The sequence below is a fragment of the Narcine bancroftii genome, chromosome 1 (genome assembly GCF_036971445.1).
Source record: "Narcine bancroftii isolate sNarBan1 chromosome 1, sNarBan1.hap1, whole genome shotgun sequence".
In the NCBI taxonomy this organism is placed as follows: Eukaryota; Metazoa; Chordata; class Chondrichthyes; order Torpediniformes; family Narcinidae; genus Narcine; species Narcine bancroftii.
Window position 1 is genome coordinate 490,531,451 of NC_091469.1, and position 17,761 is coordinate 490,549,211.

The following is a 17,761-nucleotide window of genomic DNA, read 5'->3' on the forward strand; positions in this document are numbered from 1 at the left end:
CTCTGTGCAAAAAAAACCTCACACTTGACTTTCCCCCTAAACTTCCCTCCCTTCACTTTATCGAGGGCTGAAGGGCCTGTACTGTACGGCATCCAGGCTGTTACAATTTTGCTCGCTCCCTTCTTAACCAGCAGAGCCACATTTGCATTCCTCCAGATTCCATTGATTCCTGGAAGACCGTTCCCAATGCCTCCACAATCTCTACAGCAACCTCCTTCAGAACCCAAGGGTGCATTCCATCCATTCCAGGAGACTTATCTACCTTTAGACCATTTAGCTTCCCAAACTTCTCTCCCTCACGATCTTGACCGCACTCTCTTCTCATCCGAGAGAGTCATGAGAAGAGGAGAAATTTCTGTACTCAGAGAGTTGTGAACTTGTGGCCCTCCCTGCCATAGAAAGCTGTTGAGGCCAGTTCATTAGATGGATTCAACAGCATTTCTCCCAAGCACAACACACAGTACATAATAAACACATAAAGATATCATTGAAAATAAATATATAAGTATTTTGGGAGTTATTCGGTTACAGGATATTGTTCATCAGTCACAGAGCCTGCAGGGAGAAGATATTTCCCAACCTGTCACCTCTGACTTTGATGGTCCTGTACCCCCTTCTTGATGGTAGTACATCAAAGACATGGAAAGGGTCCTCAATAATTCTTTGAACCCTATTTAAGTAAGACTCCCAGTGAATTTTGTCAATGGAGGAAAGGGAGGCCTCAGTGATCTTCTCAGCCGTTTTGATGAACCTACGTTGAGACTTCTCGTCCAATGTTTCGCAGCTACCCTCTCACACAATGATGCAGCCAGACAGGACATTCCCAATTGCGCTTCTGTAAAATGTAGTCAAGATGGAGGCCGGATGTGTAGGGCTTGCTGTGCCTTCCAATTAATGAAGAGGTGTTGTGGGTACTGGATAGGTGCTGGCTTGAGGGCTGAATGGCCAACTTCTACACTTTTTAAAAAAAATTTCATAGGGAGAGACTGGATCTTTTGTCCCTGGAGTACATAGAATGCAAAATAGTAGAGCACAGTACAGGCCCTTTGGCCGTCAATGTTGTGCTGACCCAAATATTCCTGCCAGATGTACTATATTAAGCAATCTAGCTATATTGTCTGCCGATTGCCTCTTTTGTACAAACATAGAAACATAGAAACATAGAAGATAGGAGCAGGGGTAGGTCATTCGACCCTTCGAGCCTGCTCCGCCATTCAACGAGATCGTGGCTGATCTTAAAATTCAGCTTGGCCTGGATTTGTTAATTTCGGCAAATATTCCACCAACCTATTGGTTTATGATTTTATAATCTGCATTCAATAATGAAATGGCCCTATAGGAGGAGGGATTCAATGGGTCCCTGTCTTTTTTTTTAATCACTGAGATGATTGCTGTTGAGAAAGACTCCAAGAGGGAATGTGTCTCTGCCACCTGATCCACCACCTTCATAAGAAGGGGCATTAAAAGATCTATGAACTCTTTATAAAATTCAGCAGGGGAACCATCCTCCCCTGGTGATTTACCAGCCTACAAGGAGCTCAGGGTTCTTTCAATCTCTTCTCCAGAGAAGGGGCAGTCAGCCCCTCTCAATCCTCCTGATCCAAAGTTGGTAGTTCCAATGTAAGGAAGAAATCATCTATTTTAGCAGGGTCTCGCCCCCCCTCCTCCCCCCCCCCCCCAGCCCCGCACACCCAACTCTGATTCATACAGCTCTTTATAGAACTTTTAGAACTTTTTAAATGTTTTGTTTGTTTCCTTTGGTTTATGTGAAATCTTGCTTCCCCCGTTTGGTTCACATTGATTGTTCTTGAGACCTCTTCCACCCTCACCTGCCAAGAAGAGACTTTATAGGCATTTCCCCAGCTTATGATACTGCTTAGATCAACTTTTCTGTCCTACGTGCTTGCATTGTATTATATTTGAACATTTTATTAATTAAATTCCTGTATTTTTCTTCCAAACCAGATCTTTGATAATCTTTTTCCAATTGGGCTATTTCCGGTTCCAAGTTGCTAATCTCTTTTCATATGCCCCTTTTTGACATCTTTGGTATATCCAATTGTCTGGCCCCTTAAATAAGCCTTCAGTGTGTCCCATATTAGGAAGTCTCACAGAGCAATACTATCTGAGCTCTTACGAAGCTACAAAATTCTGGTTTCCCAACAGCGACAAGTTAATGCACCATCAATACACGGTAGTCTGCTTATCTAGCATTATAATGGACAGAGTGAAGGGTGAATGGTCAGACAGTAGTTGAGCTCTGTACTCGGTCTCCACTATCCTACCCTCCAATTGGGATGATGCCAAAAATAAATCAATTCATCTGCCACAACTTCCTGTTCTTACCCTTTATGGTGCATGGCACCGACAACAATCCTTAGATTACCACCCTTGAGGTCCTGCTTTTTAACTTCTTTCCTAACTCTTCAGGACTTCATCCCTTCTATCTATGTCCCTGGAGGCATACAGAGGAGGCATCTAGGTCCTTGGAGGTATACAGAGGCATATAAAATTATGGCGGGTGTAGATAAGATAAATCATTGTCTTTTTTTCCCAGGGTGTGGGACCCTAAAGCTGGAGGGTAAAGGTTTAAGGTGAGAGTAGAAAGATTTGAAAGGGACCTGAAGGGCACCTTCTTTACAGAGAGCGGTGGATTTGTGGACCAAGTGGTAGAGGGGGTTGCAGTTGTAATGTTTAAAAGACATGTGAATGAGTACATGGATAGAAAATGTTTTAAGGGATATGGGCTGAACAGAGGCAAATGGAACTAGACAACTTGGTCAGCAGGAACAAGTTAAATAAAAGCCAAAGCCCAGTTTCTTGTATTCTTTGAAATAATGAATTCTGCAGATGCTACGATTGTAGAAAATACACGAAAATGCTGGAGGAGCTTAGCAGGTCAGTGGACTTTATGTAGCAAAGATAAAGGTACGTAACCAACGTTTCAGGTTTGAGCCCTTCATCAAGTTCTGAGCGAAATGTTGGCAGGTGCCTGAACAAAATGGTGGGAAGGAGGGGCAGGGGAAGGAGCACAGGCTGACAAACAGTGGTGGTGCGAGGCTCAAGGAGAAGGTTCAAGCATGAAACATTGGTTATGGATCTTTACCTTTGCTATATAAGGTATGCTATTTGACCAGCTGAACTTCACCAGCACCGTGTTTCTATTTCAATGACGGCGTCTGCAGGCTTTCATGTTTTACCTCTTTCTACATAATCTCAATGAAAGAACCTGATGGAGGCACAGGCCTCATTCCCTGGCATTGATTAGGAGCAGGAGAAGTTTGAGGAATTTGTGTTCTTTCTTTCATTCAGTTGTGTTTCGTTGGATTTGATCTGAAGTTGCGAAACTTGTTCTCTTTCTCCCAGTTAACTAAACTCCACAGTGAAGTGAGCATGAACCAAAGCAAACTCTCGTTGAACTCCATCAAGGCCAGAAATTTCTTCTGCAAGCAAAAGATTTACCTGAATTTCAAAAGGGGACTGCAGGTGAGTGCCAAGGTGCAGACCCTGTTCACTATCAGCCTGGGATAACCATTGAAACTCACAAGACTGACCCTGAGGTTTCTGATTCCAGAGGGCAAGAGACCGATAAAATCTGATCCGACAATAACATCCACCTCGCTGCAGGAGAGACAATGCCAAGGGAATGTCTACTGTGGGAGAGAGCCAGACTGTGGGAGAGAGCCACACTGGGGGGCAGATGGTGCTGGAAGAGAGCCACACTGTGGGAGAGGCGGTAGTGAGAGAGAGCCACACTGGGAAGTGTTGTGGTGAGAGAGAGACCCACACTGTTCGGGAGGTGGTAGTGGGAGAGAGCCACACAATTATAGAGGCTATGTCAAAGAAGTGTTGCACAAGGGACTACTGTCAACCAGAAGGTGCTCAGAGAGTACTGCTCCTTTGGAAGGATGGTGCTGAGGATCTTACAGAGACTGCTGGGAGGGACAAGATGTACAGGGTCCCCTTTGTGGAATTTAAATGAATTGTCATGTGGATCAAGATTTTAATTTTCCGAATATTGATTGGGAAACCCATTCCGTGAAAGGGCTGTATGGGTTGGAGTTTGTAAAGGATAGCTTTTTACATCAATACGTGGAGGTACCAACTAGAGAGGGAGCTGTGTTGGATTGACTGTTGGGGAATGAGATGGGTCAGGTGACAGAGGTATGTGTGGGGGAGCACTTCAGGTCCAGTGATCATGGTGCCATTAGCTTCAAGGTAATGATGGAAAAGGATAGGTCTGGGCCCAGAGTTGAGGTTTTTGAGTGGGGAAAAGTTAGGTTTGAGGAGATGCGAAAGGATTTACAAGGGGTGGATTGGGAAAATTTGTTTTCTGGGAAGGATGAAATAGAGAAATGGAGGGTCTTTTAAAGGAGAGATTTTAAGAGAACAAAATCTTTATATACCTGTTAGGTTGAAAGGTTAGGTCAAAAGTTTGAGAGAGCCGTGGTTCTCAAGGGATATTGGAAACTTGGTTTGAAAAAAGAGGGAATGCTACAATAAATATAAGAAACAGGGAAAAAAAGAGATGTTTGGGTACTATATTGAATGTAAAAAGAATCTTAAGAAAGAAATTAGAAAAGCTAAAAGAAGGTATGAGGTGGCTATAGCAAGCAGGGTGGAAATAAATCCAAAGGGTTTCTACAAATATGTAAATAGCAAAAGTGAAAGATAAAATTGGTCCAATAGAGAGTCAGAAAGGACAAATGTGTGTGGAGCCAAAAGTGATGGGGGAGATCTTGAACAATTTCTTTTCCTCAGTATTTTCTGAAGAGAAGGATATTGAACTGTGGAGGGTAAAGGAAGCAAAGGAGGTAAATATGGAGACTATAGTAATTAAGAAAGAGGTAGTACTGGAGCATTTGAAACATATAAAGGTGGATAAGTCTCCAGGTCCTGACAGGATTTTCCCCAGGACCTTGAGAGAAGTTAGTGAGGAAATAGTGGAGGCTCTGGCAGTGATTTTACAAATGTCATTAGAGACGGGTATCGTGCCGGAGGATTGGTGTGTTGCGCATGTGGTTCCTTTGTTTAAAAAGGGTTCGAGGAACAAGCCTAGCAATTATCGGCCTGTAAGTTTGATGTCTATGGTGGAAAGCGTTCTTATAGATTGTATATACAAGTTTATGGAGGGACAGGGTCTGATCAGGAACACTCAACACGGGTTTGTGCGTGGAAGGTCATGTTTGACCAATCTTTTTAAATTTTTTGAGGAGGTGACTAGGAATGTTGATGAGGGTAGAGCAGTGGATGTTGTGTATATGGACCTCAGTAAGGCCTTCTATAAGGTTCCCCATGGGAGGTTAATTAGGAAGGCTAAGTCCCTGGGTATTAATTTGGAGATAGTCAAATGGATTCACCAGTGGCTGGAAGGAAGGTGCCAGAGAGTAGTAGTAGATAATAGTTTGTCAGGATGGAGGCTGGTGACAAGCGGTGTACCTCAGGGTTCGGTATTGGGACTGTTGCTGTTTGTCATATACATTAATGATCTGGAGGATGGGGCGGTAAATTGGATTAGTAAATATGCAGATGATGCTAAAATAGGGGAACTGTGGATGATGAAGAGGGTTTTCAAAGATTGCAGAGGGATTTAAACTGCTTAGAGGAATGGGCAGAAAGATGGCAGATGGAGTTTAATGCTGATAAGTGTGAGGTGCTTCATATTTTGGAAAGAATAATCAAAGCAAGGTATATATGGTAAATGGGAGGGCGTTGAAGAACGCAGTGGAGCAGAAAGATCTAGGAATAACGGTGCATTGTTCCCTGAAGGTAGGAGCGCATGTGGACAGGGTGGTGAAGAAGGCCTTTAGTATGCTTGCCTATATAAATCAGTGCATAGAATATAGGAGTTGGGAAGTAATGATGAAACTGTACAAGGCATTGGTGAGGACAAATTTAGAGTACGGTGTGCAGTTCTGGTCACCGATTTATAGGAAGGATATTAACAAGATAGAGAGAGTGCAGAGATTTACAAAAATGTTGCCTGGGTTTCAGCATCTGGAATACAAGGAAAGATTGAGCAAAGTAGGTCTTTATTCCTTGGAATGTAGAAGGCTGAGAGGGGATTTGATAGAGGTGTTTAAGATAATGAGAGGGATAGATAGAGTTGATGTGGAAAGGCTTTTCCCATTGAGAGTAGGAGAGGGGGATACGTCAAGGGTTGAGAGTTGACAGGCCAAGGTTTAGGAATAACATGAGGGGGAATTTCTTTACTCAGAGAGGGGTTACTGTGTGGAATAGGCTTCCGGGAAAGGTGGTGGAGGCAGGGTCAATTTTGTCATTTAAGAAAGAGTTGGATAAGTATATGGATGGGACCCAGGTGGAGGGATGTGGGCAGAGTGGTGGTAAGTGGGATTAGAGGAGGGGACTTGGACCAGTGCGGACTAGAAGGGCCAAATTGGCCTGTTTCCGTGCTGTAATTATGATATGTTTTATATATAATATATATATATGTTAAGATATAGTGAAAACCTTGTGCTTGGTGCTATCCAGCCAAATCAACCTATACCAAAGTTCGATAGTTAAAGGGGAAATATTGAAATGGAACCTGAAGGGGGTGACACGGTTGACATAGCAGTTAGCACAAAGCTTTTACAGCGTTTGGTCGTTCTCCCCGTATCTGTGTGGGATTTCCTCGGGGGCTCCAGTTTCCTCCCATCGTTCGAAATGTACCAGGGGTTGTAGGTTAATTGGGTGTAAATTGGATGGCACAGACACGTGGGTTGAAAGGGCCTGTTACCATGCTGTATGTCTAAATTTAAAAATGTAAATAATTTTTTTTTAAATGTAAGAGCTTTTCTGACTCGACCTGCTGGAGGAAGTGGCGGAGAGAGGTATAAGTATGCTATTTAAAGATAAGTACGAAGAGGATGTGAGCCAAACACAGGCAGATGGGATTGGCTTGGATACACAACTTGGTCAGCATGGACAGGTTGGGCCAAAAGACCTGTCTCAATGCTGCAAAATTTTATTTCTGAAAAACAGAATTTAGTGTTACAGAGAAAAAGGTTCCGTTAGGCTGATAAAGAGCACTTTTGGCATCTTGGCCTTCACAAAGTATTGAGTACAGGAGCTGGCACGTTATGGTGAAATTGAATCAGATATTGGTGAGGCCAAATTTGGAGGATTGTGTGCAGTTTTGGTCACCGAACTACAGGAAAGATAGCAGTAAGGTAGAAAGAGGGCAGAGAAGATTTACTAGGATGTTGCCCTGATTTCAGGAACTAAGTTACAGGGAAAGGTTGAACAGATGAGGACTTTATACCCTGGGGCATGGAAGAATGAGGGGAGATTTGATAGAGGTATTTAAAATTGCAAGGGGGATAGACAGTAAATGTCGATAGGCTTTTTTCCACTGAGGGTAGGTGAGATACAAACCAGAGGACATGGGTTAAAGATGAAAGGGCAAAGGTGTAGGGGGTACATGAGGGGAAACCTCTTCACACAGAGTGGTGGGAGTGTGGAACAAGCTGCCAGCTGAAGTGGGCTCAATTTTAATAAGTTAGAAAAATTTGGGAGGCTATGGACTGGGTGCAGATCAGTGGGATCAAATAGTGTAATAGTTCAGCACAGACTAAAGGACCAAAGGGCCTGTTTTCTTTGCTGTTATGTTTTATGGTTGTAAGACGGTGCAGAAATGGCTGCATTAAAGCAATGATTGTGCTTTTCAGTACCTGTTGGATTGACTTCAAGAATTTAGATAGTCTGAGGTGTACAGTGGGTGTTAGGTTGACTCCTCCTTCCAACCTCTCCCCGCCAGCTCCCTGGGCTTGTTCCCCCCTCAAAGACTATAATCTCATTGTTGGCTTGTTGTGGTTTTTTTAGGATCTGAAAAATCAGGCCAGAGCTGAAGATACAGATTCCGATGAAGAGCAGGATGAGACTGATGATGACGGGGTCGAAGATGATGAGGTGCATCCTTCGATGGCAGACCCCTGCTTGGAGTCACATCTCCCCGTGTTCACAGTCAGTTCCACGGAGTACCTGAAGCTGAGAGACAAGCTGCAACGCGACGGCCCTCCACGGGTGTTCCATAACATCGAGGACACAGGTTGGGTCTACCTGCACCTGTTATCATTAGCGAGCCTCGTCTATGTGGTGGGGGAGCAGTAGGAATTTTAAAATCAAAACGGCTCAGCCAGTCAGGCTGCATCTGTGGGAGAGTAATAGAGTTTATGTCCAGGTCGAAGTCTCAGATCTAACCTTGTCATCGCTATTGCCACTACCCACCACCCCCCCTCCCACCCACCATTCTTTCTCCTGCTCCTTGCATTCAGATTTATTGTCAGAATACATACATGGACATCCATATGGCAACACTAAGATTCTTTTCCTGTGGGCGAGGCAGAATGACCACTTATTGGCAGTGCGAAAAAGAATGTAAACAAGGAATGTAAAACAGATAATGAATGCAAACAAACTGCAAGACAGAGAGAACAAATAAAAATCGAAATCAATAAGGTGCACAAGTAAAGGTCCTTAAACAAGTCCCTGATTGAGTTTGTCGTTGAGGGGTCTGGTGGTGGAGGGGGAGCGGCTGTTCCTGAACCTGGTGGTGCGAGACTTGTGGGATCTACACCTTTTTCCTGATGGCAGCAGCGAGAACAGAGCGTGTGCTGGGTGGCGTAGGACTTTGATGATTCCTGCTGCTCTCCGACGGCAGCGTTCCCTGCAGATGATCTCAATAGTGATATCTCGCCACACGAGAAAATATTGGGCAGGGTGAGGCTTTAAGCGGCATCTTCAGAAAGAAGGGAGAGGCAGACTGTGGTGCACTGAGGTAGCAGCGAGCAAACACAAAACTCAAAAGACTGTACAACAGGCTTTATTCCAGTAAAAGTCTGAACACCAGTTCATGCCTTGGTGGCTCCCGTGTGACTGGCTCAGGAGGAACCAGCTCATGTCCATATTCAGGTCGGCTGATTGATAGCCGGCCAGGTGGAGTCAGCTCCTTAGGTGATCTTCCTGCAGGTACAGAGATCGGCCCCTGCAGTTGGCTGGTGGTCATATCACCACACAGACATGTTTAGGAAGGAAGGTCCAGGGCTTGAGTCCCTTCTGTGGAACCTGGTTGTAGCCAGGAGGCCAGAATTAAGGGAGAGTGGCAATCTGAGGATTGGAGGCTGGACTGAGGAAATTGAAACGTTTTATAAACAGTGGACATGGGAGAGGGTGAGGCGGAAGTGGAGATCAGATGAGGTGACAGAGGGAGGAGCTCATTTGAGCTCAGGGTCAGAAGAGCCTGTGGAGAGTTCTGGGAGAAATGAGGAGGAAAAAGTTTGAATATGAAGTCATTTGGACATGAACATCCAAAGTTCAATGCTCCTTTTATTGTCATGTAACAATACATAAAAATGTAATATACATGATGTACTTCAACATTTATCTGCTGTAACTCAAAGAGTTGCCATGAGCATTGCCCAATAACCCTGAAAATAAGAGAAAGAGGATCAAAAGAGAGTCCAGGGTCACTGAGTGTCCGTGGATTCGCCTCCAGCCCTCCTGCAGCCGCACAGACTCCTATTCGATCCATTGACAACCCAAGCTCCAGATCCAAACCACCCACAAGATCAGGAAGATTTCAATTCCTGAGGCCCCTTCAGGACATCTTCTTGCCCTCAAAACACTCTCGAATCTCGGTTCCGATACCTGGTTCACAAGAGCCAGCATCCTGCAGCCTGTGGCCTTTGCGAGTCTTTCGATCACAGGTCTTCAACTGCCTGCAGCCTATGCGGCACCTTCAGCCACTGATCCCCTCGCTGGTCCACTGCCATGGTCACCTTTCCTGAAGGGTCTTCTCCTCTGCTTCTCCTTCTCAATGGGGTGGAGTTGGTGGGGAGGGGTTGTTCTCCCATTTCTGGTCCCCTGCGGCTCCCCCAGAGTTTGCAACCCCCTCTTGGTCCACTGCCCAGTACAGGCGCTGCCATCTTGATCACAGATCTCTGTGACTGCAGGATTTTTAAACTGTAGGTTCCTTTAACAGGCTGCTTAAAGCCTGCCTGGAGCCATCAGCATCAAGACCGTGCAGCAGGACCCTACGGAACAGTGCCGTGATTCCACTTTCCCATGTGGCTGCAGGATTTTTAAATTGTAGGTTCCTTTAACAGGCTGTTTAAAGCCTGCCTGGAGCCATCAGCATCAAGACCGTGCAGCAGGACCCTACGGAACAGTGCCGTGTATCCACTTTCCCATGACCGGATAGGGAATATTGGATAGGGAATATTGATGCAGGGAGACTGATGCCAGTTTACATTCCTTTGATTTCCTGCAGAGATTCCTGCAGTGCAGAAATTCGTCCATCAGATCACCCTAGCAAGGAAAGCGCTCGGCACCGAGGTGGTCATCCGCCAGTTGGCTACCTTCGTCAGTCACATTGTCAACTACCTGACCAATCGTAGAGCCCAGGTACGCAACCCCAGGGGTGTGGCAGGAGTTGGGGAGGGCAGCGGAGAGCAATTGACATGACAGAGAGTGGAGGATGAAACAGGGTGTACTGCAAAGGCTCCCAGTCATGCTTCAGTGTGGCTGTGTACCATCTCTCCTCAGAACGCCAACTACCAGGCAAAGATACAGGAGGCCTTGCAGGATTGTCTGTCCTGTGTCCGAGAGTTATTCCAGCAGGCAGCGGAGGATTGCAGCCGGGATATTGAGAACTCCTTTACAACCATCAGGATGCATCTAAACACGGGGAAGAAGAAGGCCATGAGGATCTGTGAGAGCACTGTGCTACGCTGGGGGTCTCGGGTCAGTTGATTTTTTTTATATAACCCCTACCGCTAAGCAAGATTAAGAAATGATACGTGGGTATCAAGTAACACCATCCTGGAGCAGTACAACAGCAAAATACTTTGATGACCTTAATTCTTTAGATTATGGTAATAGTAGTCCATAAATGGGCCCCATGTCTTTTGAAAGTTCAGTTTTGAATCTTTAATAGCATATCTAATTTTTTCTTAACTTCGATAAGACAATATATCATTTTAGCCCTTGTGTGTGTGATGGTGGAGTAATATCTTTCATTTAATCAGAATGACATGTCTATCAAAAGAAGTAAAACATGAAATTCGACTTTGAGTTGGAGTCTATAAGATTTCATCTTGAAATAATCCGAATAGAACAAACAATTCAAGGACAAGGTTCTGATTTGACCTTGAGAAACACCAATAATGTTTGAAAAATATCTTCCCAAAATTTTTCTAAACTAGAGCAAGTCCAGAACATAAGGAATCAAAGAAGACTCAGCAATTTTACATTTATCACGTAGAAGATTTATATCTGAATAAAAACGAGATAGTTTAACTTTGGACTCTATGGACCACATTAAATTGCAACAAACAATGTCGTGCACAAAAGGTGGCCGTATTAATCAGATTACAAATAGAGTCCCAGACAACATCCGAAAATGATAAATTCAAAACCTGTTCCTAATCGTTCTTGATCTTAACTAGCGAGACTATTCTTAAATCCAACAAGTTATTATAAATAATAGATATTGAACCTTTATGAGAAAGCTGTAAATCAAAAAGTAAATCAAGGATGTTTGCCTCAGGGATTTGCAGAAAATCAAGGATTGAACAAAATGCCTAATTTGTAAATATCTAAAAAAAAGAGTGTTTGGTAAGTTAAATTTTCCCAAGGAAGCAAAATAGTTTAGGATAAGAAAAGCTCTTTAAAACCTTGAATACCTAATCTATGCCAGTCCTTAAAAGCAGAATCGAACAAAGAAGATTGAAAAAGATGATTAGATTCAATAGGGTTGTCAAGAGAAAAATTCTGAAATCCAAAGAACCTTCTAAACTGTGCCTATATTCTCAAACCTTTTATAATTATCAGATTATCAGTCAATTTTTATAAGGAAGAGGATTAAAAAGACCCAAGGCAATACAATAACAGGCCATTTTGGCCCATGGGTCAGTGTCGCCCAATTGACCTACAACACCCCCCTCCCCCACCCCAGTACATTTCAAATGGAGGGAGGAAGCCAAAGCCCTCGGGGAAAACCCATGTGGACGTGAGGAGAATGTATAAACTCCTTACAGGTAGCATGGGATATGAACCCCAGCCCTGATGGCTGGCATTGTAACTTCTATGGAAACCATGCGACCCAAAGTTGTTGACAAAGTTATTGCCAGGATAAAGGAAGTTGAGTTAGTGTGAAAACTCAGCCCGTGCTTAGTGTCAGAGGTTGAGAGAGGTCTCTAAAATTATGAGGTGCACAAATCAGATGAATAGTGATGGTCTGTTTCCTAGACAAGAGGAATCTAAGACCAGTGGGGCATAACTACAAGGAGAGGGAGTGGGAATAGAAGAGACATGAGAAGATGGAACGAGATACCAGACAATGTGGTGGAAGCACATTGTAAGATTGGTTATCTCGATCTACCATGCACAAAGCCATGTTCACTATTCATCATCAGTCCCTGGCTATCCAAATACATGTATACTAGATCCCTAAGAACACTTTCCAAGAATTTACCTACAACTGACGTCAGGTTCACCATCCTATAACTTCCAGAGTTACTTTTGGAAGCCTTTTTTTAAAACAATGTAACATGAACTACCTGTGGCGCAACCGCTATCATATTCATTGTGCTCCACTACCTTTCAATCCTCTGGCACCACACCTGTGGCTAAGGACATTTTAAATATTTCTGACAGAACCCCTGCAATTTCTATACTAGCCTCCATCAAGGCCTGAGAGAATATCACGTCATGCCCCAGAGATTTGTCCACCCATATTAGTTTTAAACAGCGAGCACCTCCTCATCTCTAAATTGTATAGATTCCATGACCTCGCTGCTTGTTTTCCTGACTTCCCACAACTCTGCCAGTTTCCTGTGTAAATACTGACGCAAAAAACCCATTGAAGATCTCCCCCATCTCTTCTTTCTCCATGCATAGCCGACCACTCTGATCTTCAAGGGGACTAATTTTGTCCCTTCCTATCCTTTTGCTCTTAATGTAGCTGTAAACCCCTAAGGATTTTCCTTCCCAATGTCAGCCAAAGCCACCTCATCTCTTCTTTTAACCTTCCTGATTTCTTTCTTGAGTTTTTTCATGCATATTTTTATACTGCTCAAGTCTCTCATTTGCTTCATATTCCCCATACCTGTTATACCCTCTCTCTTCTTCCGAACCAGATCCCCAATATCCCACAAAAACCAAGGTTCCCTGTGCCTGTTAACCTTGTCTTTAATCCTGATAGAAACACACAAACTCTGTACTCTCAAAACTTCACCTTTGAAGGTCTTCCACTTACCTCACACAACCTTTCCAGAAAACAAGTTATCCTAATCCACGCATTCTAGATTATTTTTTGTAACCTCAAAATTGGCCTTTCTCCAATTTTGAATTTCAACCTGAGGTCCAGACCCATCCATCTCCATAACTTAGTTAAAGCTAATGGAATTATGATCACTGAACTCAAATGTTCCTCAACACATACTTCTGTCACCTGTCCTGTCTCATTCCCTAATAGGAGATCCAGTATTGCATTCTCTCTAGTTGGTACCTCTATATATTGAGTTAGAAAACTTTCCTGAACTCATTTGGCAAACTCCAAGCCATTCAGCCCTTTTACAGTGTGGGACTCCCAGTCAATATGTGGAAAGATAAAATCTCCTCCTATCACAACTTTGTTTCCTGCAGCTGGCTGTTATCTCTCTACAGATTTGCTCCTCTAATTCTCGTTGACTATTGGGCAGTCTATAATGAGTGTGGTCATACTTTTCCCATTCCTCAGCTCCACCCACGTAGCCTCAGTAGATGAGCCCTCTGGTCTATCCTGCCTGAGCGCAGCTGTAATATTTTCCCTGATGAGCAATGCCACTCTTCCCCCTTTCATCACCCCCTGTACTATCGGGTCTGAAGCAATGGAACCCCAGAACATTGAGTTACCACTCCTGGCTCTCCTGCAACCAAATCTCACTGATGGCCACAAGGTCATAATTCCATGTGCCAATCCATTCTCTAAGCTTTTCTACCTTTCCTACAATAATTCTTGCAACACATAGAACCCTTTGACTTCTGACGTTACGTGCAATCTTTTCCGTCCTCCACTTCCTTATCTACTCTGGCACTGAGGTTCCCATCCAACTGCAAATCTAGTTTAAACCTCCCTGGAGAAGTACCACCAAAATTTCCCTCCAATTTAAGTACACACTGACCTGTCAGAACAGGTCCCACCTTCCCTGGAAGAGAGCCCAGTGATCCAGAAACCTGAAGCCCTCCTGCACCATATCTCTAGCTGCGTGTTAAGCTACATTATCCTTTTTTTTCTAACCTCAAGAGCATGAGGTAATGTTACACCTCTAGAAACCTCTGTTTAAATCATACTTGGAAGAGTATGTTTGTTTCTAGTCACCTGATAGGAGGAAGGATTGGAGTTATGTGTCTTATGAGGCAAGGTTAGTATTGATAGGTCTTTTTTTCTTTGGAGTAAAGAAGGATGAGAGGAGACTTAAAATAGAGGTCTACAAGGGTTAATTTATTGAGTAGGTTTATATAGGTCGGCACAACGTCATGGGCCGAAAGGCCTGTACTGTGCTGTTAAGTTTTATGCACTTGCATTTTTTTTTTCTCTGAGCAGCTCCCCATTGGATACCCATACCCAACCTACAAGGCGACTTGCAGCCGTAATGGGATCTTCTCCTCCTCCGCGTGTGGAAGCATTGACTTCAATGAGGAGCTGAGCCACCCATTGCTCACCAGCGTGCAGGTGATCTGGAACGAAGTGTTCAGGTAATAGATAGGTGGAGGGCAGGGAAGGGTGAAGGGTGGCGAAGGAGGAATGGTGGGGGGGGTAGGAGAGGTAGCATAGCGTGTGGGGGAGGGTGGAAGTTCTCGGCTGGCTGACAAGTGTTGGAGGGAGGGGGTTGAAAATGAAGTTGGATGGTGAATAATGGGGCAAAAAATTCCCATTACTGGTGTCTTAATACTGTTCACAAAACTGTCGAAACTCAGCGGGTCGTTCAGCATTCTTTATGGCAAAGGTCATAACCAGTGTTATGGTCCTGAGCCCTTTGTTAAGGTAAGAGCAATGAAAAAAAAAACAGGAAGGTTCCTGAATAAAATGGTGGAGGAGAGTGGCAAGGGAAGGACCACAGGACCATAGAACATTACAGCACAGAAACAGGCCATAGTTCCCCTGGCCTGCATGCAGTCCAAATTGTGAATGAAATTAACTGATCGGAGACCTTGAGTATCGTTAGACAGACTTTATTTCACATGATATATCATGGAATGTAGTTTCCACTGCTGTCCGACTCTGAAGTTTACTTCTATAAGCACAGAGAGGCAAACAAGCTGTTACAGAAATAGGATTGCAACATGGATTAAACCAGTGAAACCAACATTATGAGCTTTATTATATTTTATGTATTAAAATCTTAGTTTTATCTAATATGCAGGAGATGGAGTCAATAAACCACTGTTAGTGTCCTTGACTAGGGTTAAGGCTTACCTTCTAAATAATGTCTCGTTGAATTGATGTTGTATTAAAACAGCTGTTTATCAACTATCTTTAGTGTCAATGTCAAAGCAGATTACAGATTATTTTACTGACGGTGTCAATCTTCATAAAATTTCTGCCACCGCACCCCTCCCATTCACGTACAGATCCAAATTTTTCTTAAGTGTTAAAATTGAGCCCTCATTCACCACCTCAGTTGGCAGCTCGTTCCACACTCCCACCACTCACTGTGTGAAGAAGTTCCCCCTAAACATTTCCCCTTTCCCCCTTAACCCGTGTCCTCTAATTTGTATCTCGCCTACCCTCAGAGGAAAAAGCCTACTTGAATTTACTCCATATATACCCCTCATAATTTTGTTTACCTCTATCAAATTCCCTGACGCTCCAGAGAATAATAGTTCCTCAAGTCCTGGCAACATGGGGGGCGTGGAGTGATGGCGTAGGCAAGAGACGTGGGTGGACATCTCCCAACAGATTAAAGAAAAGCCCATTTACACAGTATAAAAGTTTTATGAAAGCATTTTCAGAAGCAGAAATAATTATGAAGCAAACTAGAGCTCAAACAATGAAGAAACCGATTTTAAAACTCGGTAAGTTTGGAAGAAGCGAGGCCTACCTCAGAGCTGGATCCGGGGGATTCAAGTAATGGTCCGCCTCACCCGCAGCGATGACAACCAAGTATGGGCTCCAAATCCTTTTAAATACATAATATTTATCCCTTAAATTCTAAGTGATTTTTTTTCCATTGGAATACACAATCTAATTTCCAAATGCCATCTTTGTAAAATAAGATCCATTTGATCTTTCCATGAAATGGCTATATATTTCCTTGTCACTGCTAAGGCTCATCTCAAAAATGCCATTTGAAATTTATATATTAAACCCATTTCACTAATATCACCGATTTTAAAAATCTTGGGATCTCAAGAAAATTTTATTTTCAAAATGATTTGTCGACAATCTCTTAATCTACACCAAAAAACCCTAACCTTATCACAAGACCATACTGAGTGTAAAAATGTACCCTTTTGGTCATTACATGGAAACACAAATCTGAAGCACTCAGCTTATATCTCTTCAAACATTCCGGGGTCAAAGATAACTGATGTATAAAATTATAAGTCTGTACCTAACATTTACTAACTTGGTCATCCTCCAATGGTCATTTTCAACAAGCTTGTAAAGATGTAGCATGGTTTAAATGGACAGACCAAATTATATAATTAGGTATTAAAATAGATAGATATATGAATCATTTTAAATTATTTATCCTTGTTTTCTAAAATTAAAGATGATTTAGTTAGATGGAAAGACTTACCAATAACTTTAATAGGGAGAGTGAATTGTATTAAAATGAATATATTTCCAAGTCTTGGATATATTTTTCAATCTATTCCATGTAAAATCCCTAAAATTTTTTAAAAGATATGAATACAGTAGTTAGGAAGTTTTATGGATGGGTAAAATGACAACAGTACTCATTCAGAAATTAAAATGGAAATACAGACGAGGAGGTTTACCACTTACAAATTTTCAAAATCATTATAAAGCTGCTCAGTTAAAATTCATTATCAAAATGTTTGATTCTGATAGTTTGTTGACTTGGGCAGATATAGAATTAAATAGAATTAATGAAAATAGAAGGGATCAATTTGTTTATAAATGGAATACTAAATTGCTGTGCCCATATGAGTCTCCAATATTATCTTATTTGATAGAAATATGGGATAAGATAAATAAAGAAATGGGTACTCAAGGTCAAATATTCAGATATCCTCCTCTGCATCAGGTTATGGTTATTTATCATCTTACAATTTCGGATCAGAAAGGGATTAAAAGACAGTAAATACTTGTTATGAATCAAATCATTTGAAAGAAAGATATCAAATACCAACCCATCGCTTCTTGGTTATTATCACATTAAATCGTTGTTTTATGACTCTTACAGGAAAAATTTGAACATGGGAAGGTGGAAAGAAAGGATTTATATCTGAAATGTAAAATGGGAAAAGGATTTAGGAGTGAATTTAATCTAGATCTTTGGAAAACTATCGCATGACAAAGATTTAGTGATGTTCGATATAGGTCAGATATTCATCCCCGGAACATTTGATTTCTTCTGATTTATGTTTTCGATGTAAGAAGGATGAGGGATCCTTTTTACATTCAATATGGTTATGTGAAAAAGTTAAACCTTTTTGGTCTCGGGTTAAGGAATTTTTACAAGATATTTTGAAAATTAAGTTTTGTTTGGATCCAAAAGTCTCTTTAATTGATGATATAAGTGTTGTG

General features: G+C 42.5%; 1 protein-coding gene across 3 annotated transcripts in view; it reads left to right on the forward strand.

Moving 5' to 3' along the window:
* Positions 1 to 17,761, forward strand: part of LOC138751994 (uncharacterized) — a 150,868-nt gene that overhangs the window by 96,894 nt on the left and 36,213 nt on the right. For all 3 annotated transcript variants that reach the window (XM_069915122.1, XM_069915123.1, XM_069915124.1), the window contains 5 exons: positions 3,367 to 3,486; positions 7,825 to 8,050; positions 10,271 to 10,404; positions 10,546 to 10,743; positions 14,588 to 14,739. In XM_069915122.1, coding sequence (XP_069771223.1) covers positions 3,367 to 3,486; positions 7,825 to 8,050; positions 10,271 to 10,404; positions 10,546 to 10,743; positions 14,588 to 14,739 — 830 coding nt within the window. The remainder of the gene's footprint in view (positions 1 to 3,366; positions 3,487 to 7,824; positions 8,051 to 10,270; positions 10,405 to 10,545; positions 10,744 to 14,587; positions 14,740 to 17,761) is intronic.